Source organism: Misgurnus anguillicaudatus, chromosome 24 (genome assembly GCF_027580225.2).
Source record: "Misgurnus anguillicaudatus chromosome 24, ASM2758022v2, whole genome shotgun sequence".
NCBI classification, from domain to species: domain Eukaryota; kingdom Metazoa; phylum Chordata; class Actinopteri; order Cypriniformes; family Cobitidae; genus Misgurnus; species Misgurnus anguillicaudatus.
This window is the reverse complement of record NC_073360.2, coordinates 5,721,309-5,749,293: the sequence shown is the minus strand read 5'-3', so window position 1 is coordinate 5,749,293 and position 27,985 is coordinate 5,721,309. Positions and strand designations below refer to the sequence as shown.

Sequence of the window (27,985 nt, the reverse complement as noted above, 5' to 3'; positions counted from 1 at the left end):
TTTAACCCCTTCAGACCTGATTTCAGGTGCCTTATTTTGATTGGTTGATCAGCATTTTTATTGGTTTGAACCACAAAACGTCCATTCCAGTTGACGCAGGGTCTGAAGGGGTTAAAATTGTTAATTTACATATTTTGACATATAAGTGACTCAAGTCATGAAAACATCAAATAACATTAAAATGTTCATCTGGCTATACTTTAAAATCGAACGCCTCTTTTTGAAGACTGACATGTTCAACCTTGTTAAGCAGTTTTTGGCTTCTGCGTAATTTTACATGTAAAGATTTGCCTGGGAACTAGATCAACCAGTTCTAATTGGAAGAAGATGTTTAGATTGTTTGCTCTGAGCCTCGGCGGTTTAAGAATCTGTTCCCATGTCAAATCTAACTTATATAAGTTACCCACAATGCATGTCCTCAGAGTTTTGAACAAATTCCAAAATATGATTCGTTGCTGTTTTGCCTGCAGTCATAGCATAGGAAGACATATGATGAACAACACAATCTCATCATAGCAAAGTTTGTATTTGAATGCTTTGATACAGCAGTAAAGCCACACTTTTGCTTTTGTAAAACTTGAAACGTTACATCGGAGGAGGCAAACCATCTCTCCTCGAACTCTTAATTGTAGACATTCCTTACCTGTGTATGTGCGTGTGGAACCCAATATCCTCTTTCCCTTGCCAATGAGATTTTAATGAGCTGCCGTGTAAAATAGAGCCGTTATTGTCCTAACGGTGGATTTGGCCACCAAACAGAGCGTTCTTTCTTTTATGAAACAATCCCAGTATCCCTTATTATGTTTCTCCTCCAAGTTCCCTCCAATGTCCCTGCACACCACTGGACAGTGGAGGTATATAGCACACATAGTCTGCAGAACTTAAAAGGAAATTTATCCAATACTTTCCTCTGGACGCTGAAATAAGGTTAGTATCTACTGCATGTTTTATTTTGATATTTAATATATACCTACAGTATGCTTATACATTCGTGAAAGTGGTTGTGAAAGGAGCACTAGATCTCCAAAATCTATTGTGCAGGTTTGCCTGTAAGAAAATATATGAAACGGAAAATAGTGGAGCAACCGGTACTGTCAGCCTTAATTAAATAACTGTTCTCAGTGTTGAGTATTCGTGCGAGGGTAAGACACGGATTGTGTGTGATTTTAGCAAGCGGATGTCACGTAATGTGCTTTTTTAGCAATGACTGTAACTGCACGTCTGGATACGGCTGTCACGTAATTATTGCATCTACTCCTATAAACTTAGACATTTACTGCGATTAGTGTAAAACAAAAGGTGAATTAATATGCAGCGTTGTTTGTCTGTGAATCAGTATTTTAATCGTCAATTGTGCTGAGCATCCTTCAAAACACTTCATGTGACCTTTGCACTTGTATTTATATTTTATACCATTGCCATGCTTATTTTCTACAATACTCACAAATGTCTTATTATTGAGTTGTACCATAAAGAAACTATGAGTAACTCCTAAAAAGTCCTGTCCGGGAAAAAAAAATTAATCCACCCTTAGTAGGAACCCAAAACTGAGCACTGGGGGTTGTGATGACACCACAGCCAGGGGCGAGTCATGATGAAGGTGTACCCTTAACGTGACTTCACACAGCCCCTCCTTGTTTCAGGTGCATAAAAGGACCTGCTTTATTCCCACGTTCACACAGACGGAAAACACTCGCCCTCTTTTCCACATCGAGCAAGGGAATCATTTTGGAACATGGTATCTGCAGGGCTACAGATGCTGGGCACAGCCCTGGCAATCATCGGTTGGATCTGCGTTATCGTTGCCTGCGCTGTGCCCATGTGGCGCGTCACAGCGTTCATCGGACAGAACATAGTCACGGCCCAGACCAACTGGGAAGGTATCTGGATGAGTTGTGTGGTACAGAGCACCGGACAGATGCAGTGTAAAGTCTACGACTCCATGCTTGCCCTCAGCTCAGACCTCCAAGCCGCTCGCGCCATGTGCATCGTCTCCATCCTGGTGGGCCTCGTCGGAATCATGCTGGCAGGGGTGGGAGGGAAATGCACCAACTGCATCGAGGATGAGAGTGCCAAAGCCAAGGTAGGCCTTGTTTCGGGAGTGGTTTTCATCATCTCTGGACTTCTGTGCTTGATTCCGGTCTGCTGGACCGCCAACACGATCATAAGGGACTTTTACAACCCATTGGTCGCCAGCGCACAGAAGAATGAATTAGGAGCTGCCCTTTTCATCGGATGGGCCGCTTCTGGGCTGCTTATCATTGGAGGTGCATTGCTCTGTGCCAACTGCCCTCCTAAGGACCAATACGGTGCAAAGTACACAGCTCGACCTGCTGGAACTAAAGGCTACGTGTGAAGAGGAACTAAAGATAACTGTGACTAGTGACTACAATAACTAGTGACATTATTTGAACTGTTATGTGCCTATATTGAATCTGCTGTCAGCTGCCAATATATCACGGGAGTGGTGAAATACTGTAAAAAAATCAATAATGTGGATGGGATTTGTAAATACATCTTACTTTCTGTATCTGGACTAAGCACTTCAATTAAGCAGATGAAACCGTTACGGATGTCTATAAAATGTTAACGGACAAAAAGATGTTTAATGCCGGTGTTGTGTGCTATGTTACGAAACATTTCAATTGTAAGCATTTCAGTTAATAAACTTTTTAGCAAAACAAAGTTCCTTTCAATTCATTGTTCCCCAAGATCATTTTCTGTCTGTCTGTTGAGAAATATAACATTGGACCTTTAGAAATGAACATAGCTCATAAACATTTGAATATATTTATTGGTTTACAATAAGTGACTGTACAGATTAAGTTTTGTTTTTACACAATGATATGAAAATACAGTAAAGTTTGTTCAAAAGTCGTCACTGTGTTAAGTTGCATCTACTTAAAAAGTAGATTTTATTTTAAATATTTTACTAGTTAAAAAGTTCTATCAACTTACATTTTCTTACTTTAAGAGTAGAACGTTTTTTCACCTTAAATCATTCACTTAAAGTAAAAAAATCTAATTTTTGAGTATTACCAATAGGAGTAACTTTTACAGTGTTGTTGGTGACAAACTGTATTCAATGCAAATGCAAATAATGTTCCCGTTTTCTTTTTTCTTTGCTGTTTTTCTCAAACGTAAAACTGTAGCTCAGTGGTACAGCATTGCATTAGCAGTGCAAAAGGTTGTGGGTTTGATCCCAGGCATCACAAATAATAATAAAAAATATAAACTTATAACGTACTGCAAGTCATTTTGGATAAAAGCATCCGCCAAATGCATAAATGCAAATAAAATCTTAACCAATGATATCTAACTATTGCTATATTTTCAAATGGTGTAATCATTTAAGCAAATCTACTAAATGTAGCATAGGACATAATTTATCCCAAACAGTCTGTTTTAATCTTAATGCCTACACACTCTTAGAATAAAGCTACAGAATTGGGGCGGTGCCCTTTCAAAAAGTACAGTCTTGCACCTAAAGAGTTCATATTAGCACATCAAAGGTAGCTTATACCTCAAGTGTATACACGTCTGTGCCAAAATGGTACATATTAGGACCTTTATAAAGGGTGTGACTCAGTAACCATTTTTTTTTTTTTTGAGTGTTTACATCAACTGAAAAGATTATTTGCTTAATGATATGTTTACAAATTTAATGCAATAAGAAAATATGTCCCACAAAGCTAAAAACCTTACAGATATGCATTTAATTAAAAGATGATACATATGCTCATATTTCTGCCCAAATGTGTGGGAATATGGTTTGAATTGGGCAGGGCCACAGGTGGTGTAGTCATGTGACAGCATGACACCACCTTTTTCACAGTTTGAAAGAATTGTAACTGTTAAAGAAAAGCATCTGAGACTCTTATTACAGCTAATCCACTTAAAGGCGGAGTCCATGATGTTTGAAAGCCAATGTTGATATTTGAAATCACCTAAACAAACACGGCCCTACCCCAATAGAATCTGGACCTTCTGTTGATAGACCCGCCCCACACATACGCAACCCGGCATTTGATTTGATTTGATTGGCTATAAGTGTGTTTTGGTAGTCGGCCCGTCTCCTTTTCCAAAGCGTTTTTCAAACATCGTGGACTCCGCCTTTAAAGCACACAGCACATGCTCAGATTTTTAATCACTGTATGTAATTCATTTCAGATTATTTTCTGTAGAAGTGTTTAATATTTTTGCATTGCATCAAGCAGCTTTAAATATATGCAGTATATACATATTAGCACAAGCAGTATGAAATAGGTATAACTGCACAAGCGCAGAACCATACGTCATGACACTCATGGGCCGGAAGTGGGCGGAGTAGTTTTTCTTTGTTCAGTTGTGAAAATGGAGTATTAAAAATGCTTTTGTTCAAATGTTTAAGCTTTGTTCTTATTTTATTTTTTGTTTTAAGATTTGTATTCAATTTATATTGTTAATAATTTATGACACAACAAAACGGATGGATGGATAATAAACTATACATTTAACTTAAAAAAATAAAAGCTATGTCGTATTTTTGGGGGGAAAAAACACTATAAACCAGCATAATTCCCATGCTGTTCCATACTGGTTTGGTGCTGGTTTAGCTGGTGTTCACGAGCATTCCAGCGTCAAAACACAACATATGCTGGTATGACCAGCATGGGATGCTGGCACTGGTATGCTGATGACCACAAGCATGGACCGGCATGCTGGTCTATGCTGGTGGGCAATAGCAAATCAGAACTAAAACACAACATATGCTGGTCTTGCTGGTATACAGTTTTTTTCAGCAGAGAATACAAATACACACACATCATGCATATATCGGGGTCGCGCGCCTGTGTGCATGCTTTAGATGTGTCAGTCAGTGAGAGGAAGATCGTTTTTGAGTCTTGTCGCTCTCAATAACTCTTTAAAAATCAATCAGGTCCCAAACTTGATCTCTCTTAATATCTACTTTAACATCAAGCAAGTCCTGCACTTTATTTTCTAATTCCTGCATGTTTAAAACCTAAACCAAAATCTTAGTAGCGGAAGTGGATGGAAACACATCTATTGTATTAGTTAAGCATTTAGGACGGTACACCCCTCAGAAAATGTACAAATAAAGTTCATTTTAGACATTTAATAACTATTTACTGTCTAAGGGGTCTAAGGGGCGGATTGGGGGAGTAAATCATGGGTTTAATATCATTTTTGGCCGACTATCCCTTTAAGCTAAGTCATGTTGGGTGAGCACTTTCGGTGGTCAGCCATATTCAGGGATGTTTATAGAGTTCAAGTCAGGTGGTATTGGGCAGGTGAACAGGGGTGCTTGGTTTCTACCTAATGTTTAGAATTGAGGCCAAAAGGTTCAACCTTGGTTGCATCATGATTTTGTTTAAACTCCAAGTGGGCTTTCATGTGTTTTGCATAGAGGAGAGGAGCTCAGATCGGTGAAGGACTGTAGTGAAGGTTGTCCTTCGTTGGTGTGCCAAACTTCTTCCATTTGTGATTTATGGAGGCCAATGTGCTCTTTCAGTGCAACAGTGTAGTCTTCCCCACATCTGTGCATTTTATCAATCCTGTTACTGAGCTCTGCATGCAGTTCTTTGACCTCATGATTTGGTTATTACTCTGATGTGCATTGTCGGCTGTGAGGCATTTTTTAAGAGAAGTGTGTGTCTTTCTAAATCATTTTCAAACTATTTAATTTACCACAGGTGGACTCCAGTTAATGTGTAGGACATTTCAGCAATGACACCTGAGCTAAATGTGTTGTTGCAAAGGGTCTGAATATTTATGTAAATGTGATATTTCAGTTTTATTTTTTTTAATGCACAGGCATTTCTCTGATGTACAGATCTGCACGTATTCCTATTCATAAATATTAAAATCGTGGGCATTGTCGTGTCTTACTCATATTACTCAATACAAAAGTATTGTTTAGTGTATAACATGTTGAAGATTAATGAACTGGCTGTAGATGTATGAAATAATAGGCTAATTCCTCACAAAAGCAGTTCATTCAGCATACTGATGTCTCATACGTTGACTTCCCTAAAAAAGAAAACTGCCTTTGTTCTCCCTCTCTACATAGTGCAGCTTCAATTTAGTTGTAACTTTAGTCAGATTAGGATTAAAAATCACAGTTTACATATCAGGTTAACATCCGAATATTGTTGTTCATGTAAATGTACTGACTGAAACAATTCATAGACATAGTTTGCAGATTGTGGTTTAAGAATCAGTTAATGGACACATCAGTTGAAAACATTTGATTAAACAGTGGATTTATATTATACTGCACCATGTTTTAATGATGTGAATGCAGTGATAGGTAAATAAACAAGACTTTAAGATTTCTAAATATTTCTCTCTTGGTCCCATTTATCTGTTGGATGGATATAATCATTGTCCTTTAAATCAGTATGTAAAAAAGCCAGAGTAGAGATGCAAATGTGTATGAAATGTTTGTTGAAACCCATCATAAACAAGACTCAACTATCTGAGCTACTACATTGAATAAGTTTTGGAAGTTCTTTCCCTAAAAGCAGTTACAAAAAATTGGTTTAGAATTTAGGATTTTTTATTTTACCTCTACAGCCCATATGGCAAAAAAGTACATTTCTCTGGCCAAAAATATGTTTTAAATATATCACAAATACAATTTGTAGAAAGTAAAGCTTCATTAAATATATTTTTGAATTAGAAAATATATTTAGTTTTAATCTTCATAATTTATATATGAAGGGTTTGGTTCCGAAACACGATAAACGCCTTTTTTTAAAGACAAAATCAGTATTGTATCAGGTCAGTATTTAAATGTAAATACTTAATTTTACGCAAAATCCGATATCCATCGTGTTATTCTGTCATCTTTTCTCCCTTTTTTGCCCAAAACGCGATAAACGCCAGGCTTCCTTCTCTGCAGAATGCAATAAATCCGCTCAACCAATCAAAGCCGCCATTCCACGCACTATAAACAACAATGGTGGCGCATTGAATACACACAGATCCTAGTTTTCCTCATCTACTTTGTACTTCATGAACAACAAACAAACAAATACATAATAATATTTTTGATGGCATTGATAAATCTGTGGTCGTTTTCTGTGGCAGGGAAAAAATGTAAGCCATCAAAATCTAATAATTTACGTGAGAGGCACTCAGGCAAAGGAAAAATGCCCACTGACCCCAGAGGATCTTTTGAAAAACTTTCCATTATTTTACTTGAAGCCAAATATCAAGCAGGACCAAAACATTTTACAGCTGATCGCTGTCAAAAAAGTTCAGGGACAACGTCCCATATAACAGCAGCAATGACAGTGTACTTAATATGATTAATGGCATTAATGTTTCTTTTTTTAATCAGTGTATACCACTGTTCAACTAAATGATTATAACATGACAAAGATAAATGCAAATTTATATATTGATTCAATAGATTTATAACATTTTGAAAAAAACGTGTAATGGATTATGGCATTTTGCAAAAAAAAACAACAGTTTTTATAATAAATCTTTGAAAATCAAATTATGGATTTAAATTTCTAATGTTATTATAAAGTAAAGATGCTATGTGAAAGTTGTGTAACAGAAAATAGTGGTTTTCATCTTGTCACTTTCTTGGTATAGAAAACACGTTTTTACCGAAATTAGTCAAAATGGATTTATTGCGTTTTGGAACCAAACTCTTCATATTTTTCAAAATGTATTTTTAGGAGCAACAAATAGATTTCTAATTTTACAACCCATATGGCAAAAAATATATTATATATTAAAGTATATTTTTGCAGTTGAAAATATATTTAATTTTTATATTTTCAAACCTAATATATACAGTAAATGCTTTAAATTATATTCATTTTTTAATTATATTTTAAAGCATACAAATAGCATATATTGGTGAAAAATAAATTTTTGTAAACACATTTCAAAATCTATTTCAGCACATATCTTTTTGGCCATTTTTGTATATTTTAATTAAAATTATATTTGAAAATAACTTTTTTTTGCGTATGGGAGTGATCATTATTTTTAAAACATGATTTTTGAGCTGATGGCATACAGTTCAATGATCCCAAAGATGTGCAGAAGAGTGCTAAAGCTCATGTCATTTAAAAGTAAAGAGACTTTGAGCAAACTTTACCCAAATAACCGTTTGAAAAACAGCATGTATATGTATGCTACTACAAAGACATTTAGTGAACCCATCTTAAGAAAAGCACTCCTGAGCAGACAGTACATTTAAAAATGTCTCTGGAATGTTGTTCAGCGGGATTGACCGAGAGTAAGACTCCGCCTTCTGATGGTTTGTGTCTAACAGGCCATCACTTCCTGCTTGTTTTTCACACACACACGTATGGGTTGAGAGCAGACCAACAGCTGCTTTCAGATTGGGCATCGGCTTCAACATGGGAAGGATCGCTAAAGAGATTTCAGGACAAGTCCTGTGCTTCGCGGGATTTGTTGGCATATGCCTCTGTTGTGGCCTTCCCATGTGGCGGGTCACGACATTCATCGGTGCCAACATCGTCTCGGGTCAGATCGTCTGGGATGGTTTGTGGATGAACTGTGTGATGCAGAGCACAGGACAGATGCAGTGTAAAATCCAAGACTCAATAATGAAACAGACGCAGGACTTGCAAGCGGCACGGGCTCTGACGGTCATCGCAATACTAATCAGCTTCGTTGGAATGCTCTTGACGTTTGTCGGAGGACAATGCAGTAGCTGTCTGAAGAGAGAGAGCTCCATGGCTAAAGTCCTGATCCTGGGTGGCATCCTCTGCATCATAGCCGGAGTCGTTTGTCTCATCCCTGTCTGCTGGTCCTGTGCCTACACCATCTCCGATTATGAGAGCATTCTCACCATTCAGACCCAAAAAAGGGAGCTCGGAGCATCTATATACATCGGCTGGGGTGCAGCAGGATTACTTCTGTTTGGAGGGATCATTTTGTGTACTTCCTGCCCACCAAGAGAAAATATGTATCCTAATTACCCTCCCATGTACCCCTACCAAGGACCTATGTATGGACCTCCAGGAACTTATATGCCTCCCAAAACATATGCCCCTAGCGTTGCATATACTGGAACTGGGACGTATGTTCCCAACAAACCTTTATACTCGGCTGTTCCAGGACAATATCTTTAATTGACACATATTTATCTGATGCTTCCGAATTGCTTTTGAATTTAACTTGTATCAGTGTTTTGTTGTGTAAGATGTGTATATACTATAATTTCTATTAAAAATGCGTTGTATTTGCTAGCCTTTGAAAATTGACAGGACTTCGGAAAACTTGTTTGTCTTCTTTGTTCCACTCATTCCAGTTCTTCTACTCCTGAAGATGTTGTAATGCTAATGGTATTTGAAATGTAAATACTGTTGTGTTTGTATGTTTAAACAAAATAGATTATTTTTTGTGTGTAAACTGTTGTCTCACTTTTTACACATCCAGCTTGTTAATTGTTATCAAAAAGAATGTAACTTTGAATGATTGTGTGTATTCAAATAAATATTTTTCAATACTATAAATGATGTGTTATATATTTATTATATTTTTATGTTCCTTACATTGCATAAATGAAACCTAAGCATTTTTTTCATTCAAATTCCAACCAATTTAAATTTGAAACGAGTCCCATTTAATTTTAAGAGAAGTACACTGATATTAATGATGTACCAAGAATTATGACAGAAAAGTAAAAATTACAAGGAAAGTTTTCAAGTTTATTAATGCATACGTAGTAACCCACTAAAGGACACTAGCCAGCTAACTTACATGTCATGTTTATAAAATATTAAGTACTTGTCTTGCCTTGACTAACAAAAAAAACATTGATGACGCATCTTCTAGTTTTATTTTGGCTATATTAGCTTTGTTTAGCCCTTAAATTTCTGTTTGGACTCTCAACAAAGTGCCGGACCGACATTCAGTCACTGCTTTCAGGTCACGCCACTTGACATCTATGTCATAGGTTTTCTTTAAATGCCGCACCGATGCGAATCTTATCGAAACTAGCCGTTGTACCTACATTCCCCGTTGAGGAATCTGGTCAGACCTGAAACTTCACCTCAAACTGGTTTCAGGTCCATCTGTAACTCCACCCTCCAGACAGCATCTCTTAAATCCAAGAGCGAAAGGAACAGAAGTCAATACTCCGATTACCAGCAGAGAAAACATTTACAGAGGTAAAGAAGCCAAGCCGACGAAGAGAAAATGGTGTCTATGTGCCGACAGATCATGGGATTGTCCCTGGGCCTGATTGGTTTCTTGGGGGCGATCATAATTTGCGCCCTTCCTATGTGGAGGGTGACGGCATTCATCGGGGCCAATATCGTGACCGCTCAGGTCATCTGGGAGGGCTTGTGGATGAACTGCGTGATGCAAAGCACAGGACAGATGCAATGCAAGATATACGACTCGCTATTGGCCTTACCCCAGGACTTGCAGGCTGCTAGGGCGCTCGTGGTCATCGCCATCATCGTCAGCCTCTTTGGAGTCTTCCTGGCGATCGCCGGTGGAAAATGCACCAACTTTGTCGAGGAGGAAGCCGCCAAAGCGAAGGTGGCTATTGCCAGTGGTGTGATCTTCATTGTTGCTGGAGTGCTGGTCCTGGTTCCTGTATGTTGGTCAGCTAACAGCATTATCAGGGATTTCTACAACCCCATGCTCACCGATGCTCAAAGGCGAGAGATGGGACCTTCTCTCTACATTGGCTGGGGAGTGGCTGCATTGATGATCCTTGGAGGAGGTATATTGTGTAGCTCTTGCCCACCCAAAGAGGAAAACTACGGAGTCAAGTACTCTCAGCCACGGTCCGTTGCCACCAGCAAGGCCTACGTCTGAGAGCTGTACACCACAAGGACTCTTTAATTGTAAAGACTCATCGTTCATAAGGCCACTTCGTACCCAGATCCGTCTCTCTGTTCCAAGATGCAATGTGAAAAAGGACAATGTCTGATAATGCATAGGTAATTTAATGAGAGTTTGTGCTATGATTGTAGACAGATCTCTCAGAAATGTATGTTTTCATCGTGTGATAAAAGGAATAGGGATCTGTAATCACAAAAATTTTACTCTATTTTAATTTATGTTTGATTTGATAAGGAAGGAATAGTTCAAAAATAACATAAAATACATGCGTATAAAGTGTGTGTTAATCTATATTTGCGTAGCCTCTAATTTTCATTCATTTTTTATTTACATAAACTAGCTTTTTTGCAAAGTGTTGTATGTTTTGTTTATTGAAATGTTTAAAATGGTTCTGTAAAACAATGTATGTATCTTTTATAAGTGAATATGTTTACTTCAAAAGACTACACTCACCCCTTTAAAATGATATTGTTACATCAACGATACATCCCGGACACCTCAGTGAATACACTATTATTATAACAGAGATGTTGCCAACGTACTGTAAACAACTGTTTGATTGCTTGTTTAACTTGTTTTCACTTTATTCAAAGTATCTTGTCACAGTAAAATGTATTTATTACGGTGACCTGCTTATAATTGGATCAGTTCCCTACCAGTTGGGGTTCCTGCTCGACATTTATTACAGTTTTTACATTTGTTGTGTCATGAATCATCATTGAACATCTTTATATTTTATTAACCTTCATTATGATATTTTCTTTTGGAATTATACGGTGCATTTGCACTATTGGTTCCTGTCACTGGAGGTGTGCCGCGGGGAGACGTGTGCTACTGTCATGCCTTTGGTCTTTGCTTCAAAGACAATAAAATTAAGTGACTTGATATGTGACTTGTGTAACCTGTGTTTTATTTATGTTACGCACCCCAATGCGAACAAAAGCAAAAATGAGAGAAGCTAGGTTCACAGGACTGGTTTGTCAGCCTGATCTCACAAGAATGTGTACATATTTTATGAGTTGGCTAATTTGTATGTATTCATACGAAGTTAATTGTGCAAAAAACCTACAATTCTCATGAAAAAAATATTAAACCAAACTCCTAACCCCAACGTCACAGGGGTCAAAGCAAATCGTAGAAAAACTTACAAATGTGGTCATATGAATTAATACAAATTAGCAAATTAGTAAAATGTAAGAATTCTCGTGAGATAGCTTAGTAGTTTATTTTAAATAATTGGTATAATAAGGTTCATGCTTTTGAGTTTGGAGGGAAGATGTAGTGCAGCAGGAGTTGCAAAAACGTTTTTATTTGTTTATTGAGATTAATTCAGATGATAAAGGAGGGGAGTAAAGATTATAAATATTAGGGGAGAGCAGGGGTGAAAGTACCAAATTTACTTTTCATGCTAATGTACATTTCATGCTCGAAAAAACCTTTCCAGACCTACCCGCGAAAGCAATGATGAAATACCGCGAATATCTGTCAGCTCTGTCTAGGGTTTGGTTACTTTCGCCCCGGTTCTACCCTACTTTATATTTTTTCAATATGTTAACATAATGCAACGTGATCTCACGAGAATACATGTGTATTTTTACGTAAAGTGTGGTTGCACCACATGTACATTAAATTATGTTTTCATACACACTGAAACGTATATATTGACGTGTTGACAGGACTAATATGTTCATTATTTATGTATTAACAGCTTAACAGAAGTACAGATTTGTACTATTCATAAATTCAAAAAATAATCGCTAACATTGGCGTTTCTTACTCATATTAATGACATGTTTTCAGTCATATTTTCTGATTTATTTATTTAAAACAGTTTACTCATTTACGTAACGAAATGTTCATGACTTTAAGAGAATTACACAATATTAAACAAGACTACACTTTAAAACTTTAAAATGAATAACATTTCGGTAATTATTTTAACCATTTTTTTATATTTAGTTTGTTTGTCATGACACACAAAATGCGTTTTCTCCAATTAGGGATGTCAATTTATGCAATTTACCATATTCGATGATCGTTTATATTCAATCAATCAATCAATCAAATAATCGTTAACAGTAATAGTGCAATAAGCCTTTACAGCACTGGCATGTAGCCAATGGCATAAAAGTGTGTAAAATCGCCAGCTTCCTCATGCGAATTAAAAGATTTTATTTTGTCTAAATAACATGCTAGTGGGATTGTAAAATGAGTCAATGTAGTTGGTGTTTTGATAAAAATCAATTTAATTTCGTAATGAAATATAATGACTAATAGACACAGTAACTCTGCCTCCATGACAGTCCGTTCGTCCATGACAAAATAAAAGTTTCATTATCATCAAGTGTTTTTTTTTTAGTTGTTCACCTTGCTTTTCGAGTCGTTGATACACCGTTTGTTGTAATTATATCCAAGAAGCACACAAAGGGCACTTTTCCCGTCGTTACCTCAGCTCAGACCTGCGGCGTACTTTCAGCAAATATACTTTTATTATGAAGATTTCAACCTTCCATTAGAAAACCCGCAACAGTGTTTAGCGTGTAGCGCCTCAGCCAGTCAATAATGATGATCAATAATATACAGTCGTTGCAGGTGTTCAGAGTGTAACGGACATTTTAGCTTCTTGCCAGAATTTAAGATTACATTTTAATCTCCTTTCCTGTGTATAGCAGCGTTGCTATGCTAATTTTGCAGGCTTCCCTGAAGAGAGTCTTGGCTTTCAGTATCCTAACCAAATTAGCATTTTTTTGTATCGGATACTATCAGATCCACTGCGGATGCCATTTCGTTGCGTTAGCAGCCAGCCTCGCCTCGCATGATGTTAAAAACCCCAGGTGTGTGTTTGGCATCGAGCTTCACCGGCTGTATGTGCACACACACGTGTTTGCTTTTTCGACAATCGTTAAGTTTTATCGATTTAATTCTTATCGACAATTAATTGAAAATCAATTAATTTGCTGTAATTCATAAATTCATATGACAGATCCAAATTTAGCCCTTTATCCAGCAATCTTGATCCCAGCTCTCATCAGCGACTGTAAATGTCAAATATTGCGTTCGTTATGAATTTGAATTCAAATAGCGCCACAAGAAGCTTTACGACACATTGCTTTATGGCAATGGTATCAAACGCTCATTGGCTCTTGCGTGCTATGTCAGAGACTTGTGACATTGCCATCTTTCATTTAATATAGGTTTGAAATTTGAAATGCGCGCCTTGACAGAAAGAAGCTGGGTTTACGTTCTGGTGGATGAATAACTTTAATACTTTAGTGTACTTCCTGAACTCCAGAGAGGACCGCGGCTGCAGCACACCCTGATTTTAACTACTTTTGGAAATTTTGCAATAATTAAGTTATTGCGATTACACTGTCTGTCTATTATGCTTTTTATTTTTAACATTACATGCCAGTTCTATCCTACACATTTCTGTCCGTTACGTTGCAAAATATATAAAGAATACATTATGTATTTTTTACATTTTGTATAAAAAGCGTTTGAGTTTAGTGTAAGGTTTGGGGTAGGGTTGAGGTGGTAACATTAGCTATAAAATAGTTAAAGGGAAAAATATACAGCAATCTTTATGGTATAAAAGATTTGTAAATGTTTTACGTTTTGTAGCTGTAAAAACATTATAAAGCTACGATTAAATGTTGCAAATACGACTACATTGTACGCTTCAGCATCTATTTAAACATACAAAAAAAGTACTGTATGTTTTGTGTTTTTGAAAGTTGCGTATTAATACTGTAGTACTCAATAACAATGAGACCAGGCTGCATAAATAAACATAACCAAGAAATTGCTGATTCATAGTGTACAGATGACACTCTTTTTTGACAAACATCCTGGGATTTTTTAACGACCAGTCTTGGGCTACAGGGTGATATGGCCATAGATATGTATAAAGGCTAGATAGTCTTTAACGTTATCACCCGGCGGCCATCCTACCCCAGACAGCTCGCTCACTCGTAGCACCGAGTCCAATGGTGCAGGTACCTTTAAATGACCATAACTTGCCCAATTTCTACCAATTTTCAAACAGTTTGGTTTCTTACAAACGTTATTAACGTGGCTATAATTCTGGATGCTTTAACATGTTTCATGATTTAAATTTTTTTGTATAAGTATGCAGGTACATCTTTGACGTTTATAACAAACCAAACCGTTATGGTCATTTAAAAGTACCTGCACCATTAAAAATCAATGCTACGAGTGAGCGAGCTGCCTGTGGTAAAGATGGCCGCCAAATGCGGACGTTCCACTCAATAGGCCAGCAGCACGGGCAAGACATCTAGCATTTATACATATCTATGGATATGGCTACAGACCCTCAAATTGCATATTTAATGTGAAGGTCTGTGGATGCTTTTTGTTGTATATTAGTGTGACTATAAGTAATTATATCATGGGTCTTTAGTAAGGTTTCTGTGCCCCGTGGTAGTATGTACCTTCAAATACTGTTTGAATTCAACAAAAAAAAATAAGGAAAATAAAATTATGCATCAAACAAAAATGCATTAATAGGCTAATAATGAAAAATAAAACTTGATTAAAAGTGAGAGCATAACTTTTCTAGTTTAAAATCTTGAAATGTTATGTAGTATGTAAACAGCATGTGCATACAAAAATTATTATTTTTAATATCTTGGTAACGTAGCCATCATAACAAAGTATGCTGCTCCCTGCTCCTCCTCTCTATCCATTAATGGTGCAGTGTGTTAATTTTAACAGCATCTAGTGCTCAAATGCTCAGTCCACTGCTTACCCCTCGCTTTTGAAATGCATAGAGAAGCTACGGTAGCCGTCACCCGAAAACATGTAATCGTCGGAGACAACTAAGTAAAAAAAATTTGTCCGTTAAGGTCTTCTGTAGAAACATGGCGGCACAAAATGGCGACTGTGCATGTAAAGAGACCCTCGGTGTATGTACATAAAAATGTCTCATTCTATGGTAATAAAAACATAACTGGTCATTATAAAAAGGTCTTTATACACCCCTGATAATATAGTTTTGTATATTATTTAGGGATGCACCGAATCCAGATTTTTTAGGTTCGGCCGAATCCCGAATCCACGGTCTAAGATTCGGCCGAAACCGAATACCGAATCCTACTCGCATCCTTATTCCAACAAAGTAAAACACATTAATGAAGTAAAAAACGTCCACAGCAGTGTATTTTTCATTTTATTTAATTTTAACTGTACATTATGCCAGGATGACAAGTTGGAAAAACTATTTTGACAATTACCATAAGCCTATGCATAATGAAAGCGATGCGTTGCGACACGCTCGTTTTTCCAATAAGCAAGCAGCTCCGCGCTGAAAACTATATTTAACTTTGAGTGAGAAGCTCCGCTCGTCAATGTCACAGTCTTCACACGGCCGTCCAATTACAGTGGAGGAGGGGCAGGACATTACCACAGCAACCAACCGGCTCACAGCTGAAGCATCACAGCTACCAAGCGCTCGGCTGAAAAACAGCTGGCATTTGGGGTCCTCAAGGCGTTTTCAGCGGTGTTTAAAAGTTTTGGTGTGTCCAGCTGACCGAAAGAAAAAGCTCATCTCCACGTCAGCACCCGATGTGTGTAATCAACGGCTGCGTGACGTCGACCAGCGTAGCGCAAGCCTAGGGTTCGGTTCGGTGGAAAAAAAATCTAGGATTCGGCCGAACCCGAACCCCGCCAAAAAGCCCAGTATTCGGCCGAATCCGAAACCGAATCCTGGATTCGGTGCATCCCTAATATTATTTTGCATGTCTGACAAGAGATCTTTCTCAAAATTACACACTGGACCTTTAAAGGGTCCTAGGTCTGAAAAAGGACTTATATGATGTGACATACAGGTGTGAACAGTGGTGTGCAGTGATAGGAGATTTTTTAGATGTTTCTGTAGCTCAGAGTATTGTGCTGGTAAAGTCATGGGCAACACACTTTACACATTGTAATGCATAGTAAGTCACTTTGGATAAAAGCATCTGGCATATGCATGAATGTCATTGTAAATAATATTTATGTACCTAGGACACAAAATCTCACCTAAAGATTATCATTAAATGTTTTGTTACTCAGTACTTGGAAATTGCAGGATGTTGTTTACCTGAAACTGTGTTGCTATTGTTTGTCCCCAAACCGGTTAGACAAGGTGTCAGTGGTGATACTAGTAAAGGTGTTTGTCTGAATAATAACAGGTCACTTGATTTTCTGAACAAATTTCTGTTTTCTCTCTGTCCTAAAAATAAATACTTTGACCTCACCATGACAAACAAGCTTCAGTTTAATCTGTAGTCAGCTTTATTTAAGGCGGTATGTTTTAAGTAAAAGTTTTCGCCTCCTTACTGGATTTAACAAAAGGGTTGTAAACTGATCTCATATTTAAAACCCTTTTTATTGTCACAAACTATTAGAATCTCACAAAGCTGCTTTATTCCTCAGTTTGCATATATTTTCTCTTGGAAAAGCACGCTTTACTCTCTCGGTTACCTTTAACATTAAGTTTTCACTTTTTTTGGTAAAATATTGAGATGGCATCTGTGGGCATGCAGTTACTGGCTTGTGTCCTGGCTGTCTTTGGCTGGATTGGGGTAATTATTGTATGTGTTTTACCCACGTGGAGAGTTTCAGCATTTATCGGTACAAATATTGTGACTTCTCAGATTTTCTGGGAGGGAATCTGGATGAGTTGTGTTGTGGAGAGCACGGGACAGATGCAATGTAAAGTCTATGACTCCATGCTGGCCCTGAGCCCTGACCTACAGGGTGCTCGTGCCTTGGTTGTGGTTTCCATCGTGTCAGGAATGGCTGGAATTTTCATGGCACTTGTCTCTGGGAAGTGTACGAACTTCATCGTGGAGGAAATAGGAAAAATGAAAGCCTCCATTGCTGCTGGTGTGGTTCTCATCATCTCTGGAGCTCTGTGTCTCATTGCTGTGTCCTGGACTGCCATCATTATAATAAACGACTTTTACAATCCTCTTTTAATGGATGCCCAGCGCAGGGAGCTGGGCGCTTCGCTCTATCTTGGGTGGGCCGCAGGAACTCTTCTGGTTCTTGGAGGAGGGCTGCTTTGTAGTTCTTGCCCATCAAAAGGGAACAACACAACATCCATCATCTATAACCCTATAAAGATGACTAAGCCAGCCGGTAGGGATGACGCTTTTCCCAGCCACACAACGCCAGTGCCACGGTCTCCGACTCCTACAAAGACCTACATCTAGATTGCATACCTGACACTGTTTTATTTTTAAATCTTAAATATAATTTGCATTTATTCAAATAAACAAATACATAAATCTTTCATATAATTTGCGTTTATACTGGTGCTTAATTTTTTTCTTATTTAGCACAGTTTTATAAAAAAATATATTATTAGCAGTATAGCATTGTGAAAATGTTAAGTGCGTTTAGTTTTTTTACTATTTGCTTTTTCTGTTGCTATAATGTTTGGAAAAATAAGCTCCCAGGAAGCAATAGTCATCATTTAACACTCTATATACCAGATATAGTCTAAGTCCAGCTATGAGTAGCCCAAAATATACTTGATATTTGGTAACATTTAACTTGTGAGATTTAAGAACTGCCCAGTCTCACAAGGTTTCGTGATATAGTCACGTAATTTTTTTGTTATTTTTTTCGTAATATTATCGCAAATTTTGCCGTTTTTTTGTGAGCGTGTAGCGGGTTCCTGTTTTCGTGTGATTGTAGCACATTGGTTGCTCAGCTGCTTTTTCCTATTTTCAAACCATTGTCGCTTCTGTTTAGGGTTAGATTTGGTGCTTGCATTACAATGTCACTTTATGTATTGCTTTATACTATTTTTTCTGAGTTGTTTTTTATATGTTGCCTGGCGTTAAGGGTTAGAGTTGGGTTTGGGTAGGGATGTCATTTTATGTAAATCTAACCCTAATCCGAGGCGACGGTGGTGGGAAAGTGGGACAGAGCTGTTGAGTAGCCAATGCGTGGTAATCACACGAGAACGGGAGTTCGTTATACGCTCACGAAAAGGCGTGAAAATTTGTGATAATATTGCGAAAAAAGAATAAAAAAATTACGTGACTTTTTTGTGAGACTGAGCTGGTAAGAACAGTCATTACAAGATGTTTGTTTACATTTATTTATTTATTTTATTTAATTTACTTTGGGCTATGGTAGACATCTAAAAAATTTTCACTGACAGCCCAAATTTATCTTGTTTACCCCCCCCCCCAATTCGAACAATGATTATACAGTACGCAACAGTTCTTGCTGAGCTTATGCCATATTATTTCTGCATGAATAGCGGATTTTACATCATAACTTTTACTGGTTTGTGTTTCAACATCCTTCTTTGAAATCTCGCTTCTTTTTTTCAATTACACTATGCAAATTATTGGTCATTGTTAAAAAATTTCAAGCAATAGCCTACATTCTGTTTCATGTGAAATAAACATAATCCTTACATGTCTTTTTTAGTTTGCTTTGTGTCATTCATTCCTATTCAGTTGTCCGAGTACTAGAGGATGTAATCTTACACAACACTAGAAAACCTGTTTTTCTGGATTAACTACTGATACTACTAACTATTCAAACAAAGCACTCATGCTTGGGGAAGTTACAAGAATATTCAATGGTGTTGTTTATACTCTGCTTAACTAAATGAAAACACAAATTACAAATTTAAGAAAATACATTTTAGAGTTTAATATCTATCTTTATCTTTTCTGTCCTTTACAAAAAACCTTGCTATGTATACTGTGTTAGACTTCTGGTGTACTTATGTATTGCTGTGTTGTTCTGATTGCTTCTATTGTTAACCTCATTTGTCAGTCGCTTTTTAAGATAAAAACGTCTGCTAAATGTAAATGTAGATAGCTAGCTTCTTGCTAAATCATGTTAACTTTGTGTTAAATTATGCTAGCATCATGCCAGCTTCACGTTAACATAGGGTTGCCACCTCGATCAATACAGAAAAATTAGGCAGCGGGGGCCACACACCTCGGGGCCACAATGACCACAGTCCCGATGGGTGGTAACCTAAGTTATATCATAACTTAAAACATGTTTTCATAAAAATATTAAGATTATTAAGATTGATACCAATGGACATTATAATAAGATATCTGCTAGTGAAATCAGTGTGAACAGATGCACTCAGTCTCTCAATATCACAACTTAAGTGTTCATATTGAATACACAGCTATGACAATAATAAACATAGCTAGGCTAAACAAAGTGTGACTAAGACCACAAAAAATAAGCTTTTGAGGAGGAACTTGTGAGATGTGAACCTATTAACTTGTTAAATAAACAGATCCATAACTTAGTAATTATAAATTAAACAAATGCTTTGATACTCAGAAAAGTATATTGGGAAAAAAATATATACACAGAGCTCTTAAGTCTCACGCATTCACTGTGAGACACACGCATTTCAGTCAGTTCACATGCTCACACGCCCCACCTTGTTTCTCAGGCTGAGAAGACACTGATAACTTTTCCTGCTATATAAAATTTTTGGCGCTCCTCTGATGTCATTCACTTGGATGCGCAGCGCGCACACGCACAGAGAGAAAGTTAGAAGAGCAAGATCCGATAAATGCGGTAAATAACGCAGGTTTCTTGAATATAGCCAAATTCGTGCTAAATTATGATTGATAATTCAAAAACTCTCCAACTGCTTTGCAATCAGACGCTTTAGCTTACCTGAAACTATAAGGAAAATAGACTAAGAAGCTTCCTTAAATTAATGAACGTATTAGAGATGACTATTGGAGCATGTCAGGCCTACTTTCTTTTATAAGTGTACTTCGTGTCACTCCGTGCAGCACTGAGAAGCTGTTTGTCTTTCAAAACTCTGGTACATTCACACAGGACAGAAACATTAGTGCTTGACGGAAGGCTTGTCTGAAGTGTGGCCAGCGGGCAATTTACAGTGGCCGCTACACATGCTCTGGTCTTCAATAAACGGAATTGGCTGGCTCTGCCTAGGTTATTTGCATAAGGTGATCTGATTGGCTGACGCACGCATTGCCTCTTGAAAAGTTCAGAAATGTTCAACTTCTGCCGCGAGTAACAATGCGTTCACACCGCCACCGGCGAGAACGTCAAAGAAGCCGGAAGTCAATGAGAGCCGGCGGCGAGCTCCGTCAAGCAGCGGTGCGTCATGTACGGTGTGAGCGTCGAGGAGAGTTGAAATCAGCTCAACTCTATGGTAATGAGCTATGACGCCGTTCGGCTGCAACCATTTGGAGAACGGAAACGTTCAGCGGCAACCAATCGGAAGACGGAAACCTCCACTTGAGAGGTATCCAGAGAATGCATTCGAGCGTCAGAGCGTCCACTACACCTTTTCTATAGTGTCGTTAGTAGGGCAGCCAGAGCTTTTATTGACGCTCTCACCTGTGGCGGTGTGAAAGCACAGTAACAGCAATGACCATTAAAAGTAAATGGGAAGCCTTAATGCTTATGAATAAGGGTGTCACGATTTCGATTTCAAATCGAAATCGATCGAAATTAAGTCACAACCTTGAACTTCGAATTAAAAAATGGAATCGTCGATGCTGCCACGCCCCCATCTCACGTCCGGCAGGGAAAAAACTCTCAGAGGTGCATATAAAAACATCGGCCCAGCGAAACGCGATTTTTATTTTAAACATCAGGGATGTAATGCTACAACTCCTTGAAATGCATATCATAAACAGGATTACTACCTAGTGATCTGCCTTCAGACAGAGCCCAGCTCTCTGCACGTGCGCGAGAGTGAGAGAGGGGCCAAGATGCAAGGCCCGTGAACCTGAAACAAACCAATGATGGCAGCAAGTATTACCCAATCAGGGGCAGAATAGGACGTGTCTTCACACAATGCAGGTGGGGTGATTTGCATGGGATGGTGCATAATGTGGACCTATGTAAAATACGGGACAAATCAATACGAGACGCGTCATATTGCCTGTAAATACGAAACGATTCCGTATTCCACGGGACAGGTGGCAACCCTATGTTAACATCATGTTAACTTCATGTTACCATCTTGTAGCTTTATGCTAAATCATGCTAGTATCATACCAGTGCTAAATCATGCTAACATCATGCTAGCTTTGTGCTAAATCATGTTATCATCATGTTAATGTCATGCTAAATCATGCCAACATCTTGTAGCTTTATGCTAAATCATGCTAGTATCATTCCAGTGCTAAATCATGCTAACATCATGCTAAATTATGCTTACATCTTGTAGCTTTATGCTAAATCATGCTAGTATCATACCAGTGCTAAATCATGCTAACATCATGCTAGCTTTGTGCTAAATCATGTTATCATCATGTTACCATCATGCTAAATTATACTTACATCTTGTAGCTTTATGCTAAATCATGCTAGTATCATGCTAACTTAGTGCTAAATCATGCTAACATCATGCAAGGTTCGTGCTAAATCATGTTAGTATCATGTTAAATCATACTAGCTTGATTTTAAATCATGTTAGCATCTTGTTAGCTTTGTGTTAAATCATGCTAACGTCATGCTAAATTGTGCTAACATCATGTTAACTTTATATTAAATCATTATAGCTTCATGCTAAATCATGTTAGCTTCATGTTAACTTCGAAAAAATCATGGTAACTTAATGTTAAATTATGCTAGATTTATACTTAGTATTCTAAAACATGCCAGCTAAAACCATTTAATATGTTCAGGCCAGGCTTTCTCAAGACAACAACAAAGTTTGTTCTGACAAACTTTTCTATCTAGTTTACGCTATGTTATTGTAATCACAACGAGAAAGTCAGATACATTCCTCACGTTTTTTTTTACATTTAAAAGATAATAAAGAATGAAAATTGTCAGGACAGTTTGTAAGAAATGGTCTTTTATTTATTTATTTGCTAAGTTGGCAGACTTGAATTTGAGTTCAGGGGTTTCATAAAACTTGTTCTCCTGCCATGAACCTTTCCTCACACGGCTCACATTACAAGTTCTCCTGCTCACATGCAAACACTCCTTGACAAACACACCTTGGTGTTTAGATTTAAAAAATCACTTCCTTAGGTTTCTTTCAGATGAGAACGTAAGAGATTTTGCCTGAACTTTATTTGTTGTCATGATGTAAATTCGAAAGTCGCAAAGTCATGCGTCAGAGACAGAGAGAGAAAGTATGACAGCCATCCATAAAGCTGCTCTCTGTCGAGAAATATCTTTCTCAGTCAGTATCTGTTTTGTTCAAGGTCAAACACATTTGTATCAGTTGAACAATACGTCACTGCTACAGCTGCTCATCATCATCTGAAGCATTTAGTGTGTGTGTACTGTGCTTTACTGCCTACTAGTGGAAGAAAATCTCTCGGCTGTTAAAGGCAGGGTTTTACCAAGTTAAATTTAAGACTTTTTAAGGCCTTTTTAAAGGATTAGTCCATTTTCTTAAAAAAAAAATCCAGATAATTTACTCACCACCATGTCATCCAAACTGTTGATGTCTTTCTTTGTTCAGTTGAGAAGAAATTATGTTTTTTGAAGGATTTCCAGGATTTTTCTCATTTTAATGGACGTTAATGGACACCAACATGTAACATTTTAATGCAGTTTAAAATTGCAGTTTCAACGGAGTTTCAAAGGACTATAAACGATCCCAAAGGAGGCATAAGGGTCTTATCTAGCGAAACGATTGTCATTTTGGACAAGAAAAATAAAAAATATGCACTTTTAAACCACAACTTCTCGTCTATCTCCGGTCCAGCGCGACCTAACGTAAATGCGTAGTGACGTGGAAAGGTCACGTGTTACATATATGAAACGCACATTTGCGGACCATCGTAAACAATAAACTGACACAAAGACATTAATTAGTATCATTCAACATTCAACGGTCCTCTTTCAACACACTTGTAAACACTGGGGCGTAGTTTCGCATTCGTCATCAGTGCCTTTTTACGTGATGACGTATTGCGTGAGGTCGCGCTGGCGCATCACATGATAGACGATAAGTTGTGGTTTAAAAGTGCATTTTTTTTTCTTGTCAAAAATGACAATCGTTTTTACTAGATAAGACCCTTATGCCTCGTTTGGGAGTCCTTTGAAACTGCAATTTAAAACTGCATTAAAAATGCTATGTGTTGGGGTCCATTAAAGTGCATTAAAATGAGAAAAATCCTGGAATGTTTTCCTCAAAAAACATAATTTCTTCTCGACTGAACAAAGAAAGACATCAACATTTTGGATGACATGGTGGTGAGTAAATTATCTAACCCTTAACTAATCCTTTAAGACCATTATGAATGAAATTTAAGACCTATATCGACAATGAAATCCAATTTTTTAGTCCAGTGTGCAAATGTCAATGAGTTTTTAAGACCTTTTATCTTTCATGACAAAAAACAAAGATGTATTTTCTCAGGGTGGGACGAGACACTCTGCAAAACTAAACTAGACATGAGACTGGGTTCACGAAAATAAGACGAGAATAGCCTTAGAATAGATAAGAGCTATAGATATTAACTGAAATTACACAATTTTAAAATGTTTTAAACAATCTAGGATTTTCACTAACAATTATTTTGGTAATTAATAATGATTCAATTCAATTCAATTGTATTTATATAGTGCTTTTCACAATTGTTAATTGTTTCAAAGCAGTTTTACATGAGTAGATGTAGAGGAAAACACAGAATAATCGATAGATAATATAAGAAGCAGAATACAGCGGCTAATAATAAACCGTACAAGCGAGTGTAGTAATAATGTAACGTATACAGTAAAGTGCTAAGTTAAGTCAATGTTGGCTGACTCTCCCGGGTGTGAAACCCCCCCGAGGAGAAAAACCATGTGGGAAAACTCCTAGGAGGAGAAAAACCCTTGAGAGAGATACATATATATTTATAGATATAAACACGATAGGGATATGAAATGGGTAAGCGGATTAAACTGATCAAGTAATCTGATCTTTTTTTGGTAATAAAATAGACATAAGTGGGCAATAGAAGTGACAATAGAAGTCCAAAAAGCTTGGCCATCACGTGATTCATGGAGACTTCAGTTAGTTTCTTGGAGGCCCATTGTGAGCCATTGAAATACATTGAGTTAGAGGCAAAGAGCTGTGATTTTTCTTAATTAATAGTCAAGAAATGCATTTATTTACAATATTCATATCACACCAATATGTGTGAGTAGTATTTTTATAAAATTCTAAAACAATGTTTTTTGACAAATAAAAAACACTAATATGACAACATTAGTATGGTCAGCTGCTGGTTTGTGCCTTGTTAACATGTTTTACCCTGCCTAATACAACTTTAAACCTTTAAAAAGCATCACTAAAAACTTTCCGTAAGATATATGTTAGCAAAACTATCTGTACAGTGGAGACCAGTGACTTATTTTCCGAGGGCCAACTATGCAATGCTCGTCACAACATGTATTTAGCCCGTATCCTAAAGAATCTAAGATCTTTGTTTTTGTTTTTTCATTTCTATAGGCTCCTCTCCATGGCTCTGCAGGTCCTGGGAATCACACTTTCAATGATCGGCTTCGCAGGGACCATCATCATCTGTGCCCTGCCCATGTGGAAGGTAACCGCCTTTATCGGCACAAACATCGTCGTGGCACAGGTCTTCTGGGAAGGACTGTGGATGACCTGCGTATATGAACGCACAGGTCAGATGCAGTGTAAACTGTATGATGCGCTGCTGGATTTGGACCCGTCCTTGCAGGCTGCACGTGGGCTGGTGGTCACCACCATGGCTTTGGCTTCCCTGGCTTTCCTGATCTTCCTGGTCGGAGCCGAGTGCACTAACTGCCTAGTTAACCCGCGTGCCAAAGCAAGGATTGTAGTGGTATCTGGGATTACCTTCATTCTTTCTGGACTGACTACCGTCATTCCTGTGTCTTGGACAGCCAACTCCGTTATAAGAGACTTTCGTAATCCCGTAGTACACGAGGCATTAAAGAGGGAGATGGGGGCGGCCCTTTATGTGGGCTGGGTAACTGCAGGGTTTCTGTTCATTGGTGGAGCGGTTCTCTGCACAAGTTGCCCACCAGAAAGGGTCAACTATTTACCAAGGTATACACTAACAAAGTCCAGCACCCATAGCAGCTATGCCATAAAAAACTATGTTTGATTTAGAGCAGGTGACACACAAAATCGTGCATTTTTTTATTGTCAAGCTATCTTTGTAAACATTTCAAATGCATCTTTCGTCACATTATGAGACAAGGTTTGTTACAGCTTTACAGTTTAATTTGATGTTTCTTTTTATGTATATACATGTAAAGTTGAGCTTTTTTAAGCTTTTTTCATTCTGTTGAGCATAAACGGCCAAACAGTCGATGTTGAGCAAACAGCATTTGTGCATCAGTGACAACACAAACACATTTATGTATGAAATCCCCCCCAGGCCAACTCCTCATTTCAAGCCCTGCATATATCACTGTTATGAAGATTATTTAAAGCAGATGAACTTTGGTCTGGATGTGATGTTTTATTTGTGCTGATTTTTTAATTAAAACCCTAAACCAGAGCAAAATAGTCTTGAGTATCTCATTGGTAGGTCTGAAACCTTTGAAAGCATTGTATAGACCCCTTCACAGTTCACGTCACAGGTGGTTCCCACTGCGCATGTCGGGGTCAGAAAAGTCATTACAGCAGATTGAGTTGCGTATTATTCGGTATCGTCAAAAATGCCTACTTGCGTAGTGGGCTGTGAAAATCCCACCAGGTCTGCCGTTAAGTTTTTTGGGATTCCTGCAGAATCTCAAAAATAAAAAATCTGTGGCTGCAAGCAATTAAACGTGAAGACTGGGACAATGCAAATATCAAAGAGGCTTGTGTTTGTAGTGCTTACTTCATTTCAGGTAAGTCATCATTACACCAACCACGTTTCAGGCGTCAAAATCGCGTCTACCGCGCCTAGTTTGCTGCTTGAACAGTTTGAATGCATTCGCACATGTAGAGCGAAGTAGACACGCGTCAGAGGCTAAATCAGCTTCTTGTGGGAGGGGCAAGTGCTATGCAGTTGTCTGTTTGCAAGATGAATGATGTTGATTGTGCATTTATTGAGAGAGTTACCGGTTTGTATTTGGTAACCTTACTATAGGGGGGAAATAAACGGCGCGGGTAAAATGGGTATTACAACTTACCAGGTTGCCCAATGTCCTCACTGACACTCTTCCAAGCGAGGTCCTTTTTATTCCTGTCTCCATAGAAATAAGAACTTGTGTCGTATAGCTCCAGGTGACTGCTCACGGACAATATCAAGCGTTCCTTCAGGTTGAATGAGTGACTCCGGGTGGGGCTGCCTCAACAGCAGCAAGCAGCTGATTGGTTAACGCAGCGCAAAATTCCGCCAAAGTTAACATTTTTCAACTCGGCGTCAGCCGCCAAATCACGTCAAACACAAAATACACAAAAAGCACCATTAGCGCGCACCGCGCCAGGCACTCAATTTGCGGCATTCGCGCGAACTAGATGCACGTCAACGCGTCTTCACATTGACATAACATTGAAATCACTCGTGGTTGGTGTAAATGCAGCATTAGTGTAACTAGAAAGCCTGGATGGTATGAAAGGTGCGCACCCGATAGTCATTCAATGTTTACAAACCTTAAAGGGTTTATTGCATTGGGAAAAAAATCTTACATTTGCGAGACTTTGCTCAATATATTTTCTTTTAATAAGTTGATTTGCTCTTTTGTTGAAAAATCTTTGTATGACTTCATGAAAATATTAGTCATTCTGAGAATAATAATACAATTTAAAGAATTAAGTCCAGTGTTTTGAGAATGAAGTCAAAGTGACGTTTCAGTGTAACAGGTTTAGTGATGCAGGCTGTAAAGCCTGCTCATGGATTTGGCTTTTGATTCAAATACGCCTTTTGCCGATCTCACTTTTCTGAGAAAAGTTTTCTCCATTTTCCTATCACATATTTTCAAGAAAAATGAAGAAAATTAAATAAAGTGGTAATAAAGTACCTAACAAGTGTTTTTATTTTTATTTATTTATACTTTATTTTACCAGGAATAGTCCCATTGATTTAAACAAAGATCTATTTTAAGGCGTGATGCTCAAAAAGGCAGCACACAAAGTTTCACCCAAAAATATAAGACACAAAATGAGAAAATCTTGAAAATCCAGCACCTATAACTACAATTCTTAATAATAATAAAT

At 37.8% G+C, this 27,985-nt stretch overlaps 3 protein-coding genes across 3 annotated transcripts; all 3 read left to right on the top strand.

Annotated features, from left to right (window-relative positions):
- The first annotated feature begins 3 nt into the window (after positions 1 to 3).
- Positions 4 to 27,947, top strand: LOC129437526 (claudin-4). Its single transcript, XM_055195723.2, has 2 exons — positions 4 to 927; positions 25,298 to 27,947. Exon 2 carries the CDS (start codon positions 25,308 to 25,310, stop codon positions 25,938 to 25,940), a length of 633 nt encoding a protein of 210 aa, XP_055051698.1. The 5' UTR covers positions 4 to 927; positions 25,298 to 25,307; the 3' UTR covers positions 25,941 to 27,947.
- Positions 1,658 to 11,736, top strand: LOC129437433 (uncharacterized). Its single transcript, XM_073863077.1, has 4 exons — positions 1,658 to 2,206; positions 8,445 to 9,123; positions 9,305 to 9,326; positions 10,173 to 11,736. Exons 1-4 carry the CDS (start codon positions 1,736 to 1,738, stop codon positions 10,822 to 10,824), a joined length of 1,824 nt encoding a protein of 607 aa, XP_073719178.1. The 5' UTR covers positions 1,658 to 1,735; the 3' UTR covers positions 10,825 to 11,736.
- Positions 17,373 to 18,142, top strand: LOC129437527 (claudin-like protein ZF-A89). The gene has a single exon (XM_055195724.2). The coding sequence runs from the start codon at positions 17,376 to 17,378 to the stop codon at positions 18,066 to 18,068; it is 693 nt and encodes a 230-aa protein (XP_055051699.2). The 5' UTR covers positions 17,373 to 17,375; the 3' UTR covers positions 18,069 to 18,142.
- Positions 27,948 to 27,985: the final 38 nt, after the last annotated feature.

Excerpts from the sequence above, each read along its gene's own strand:
- LOC129437433 (XM_073863077.1), top strand. The coding sequence starts at position 1,736 with ATGGTATCTGCAGGGCTACAGATGCTGGGCACAGCCCTGGCAATCATC. Across the intron at positions 2,207-8,444 it reads TGGTCGCCAGCGCACAGAAG|GGCATATGCCTCTGTTGTGG; the intron begins AATGAATTAGGA and ends GCGGGATTTGTT. Across the intron at positions 9,327-10,172 it reads CTTCTACTCCTGAAGATGTT|AAGCCAAGCCGACGAAGAGA; the intron begins GTAATGCTAATG and ends ACAGAGGTAAAG.
- LOC129437527 (XM_055195724.2), top strand. The coding sequence starts at position 17,376 with ATGGCATCTGTGGGCATGCAGTTACTGGCTTGTGTCCTGGCTGTCTTT.
- LOC129437526 (XM_055195723.2), top strand. The coding sequence starts at position 25,308 with ATGGCTCTGCAGGTCCTGGGAATCACACTTTCAATGATCGGCTTCGCA.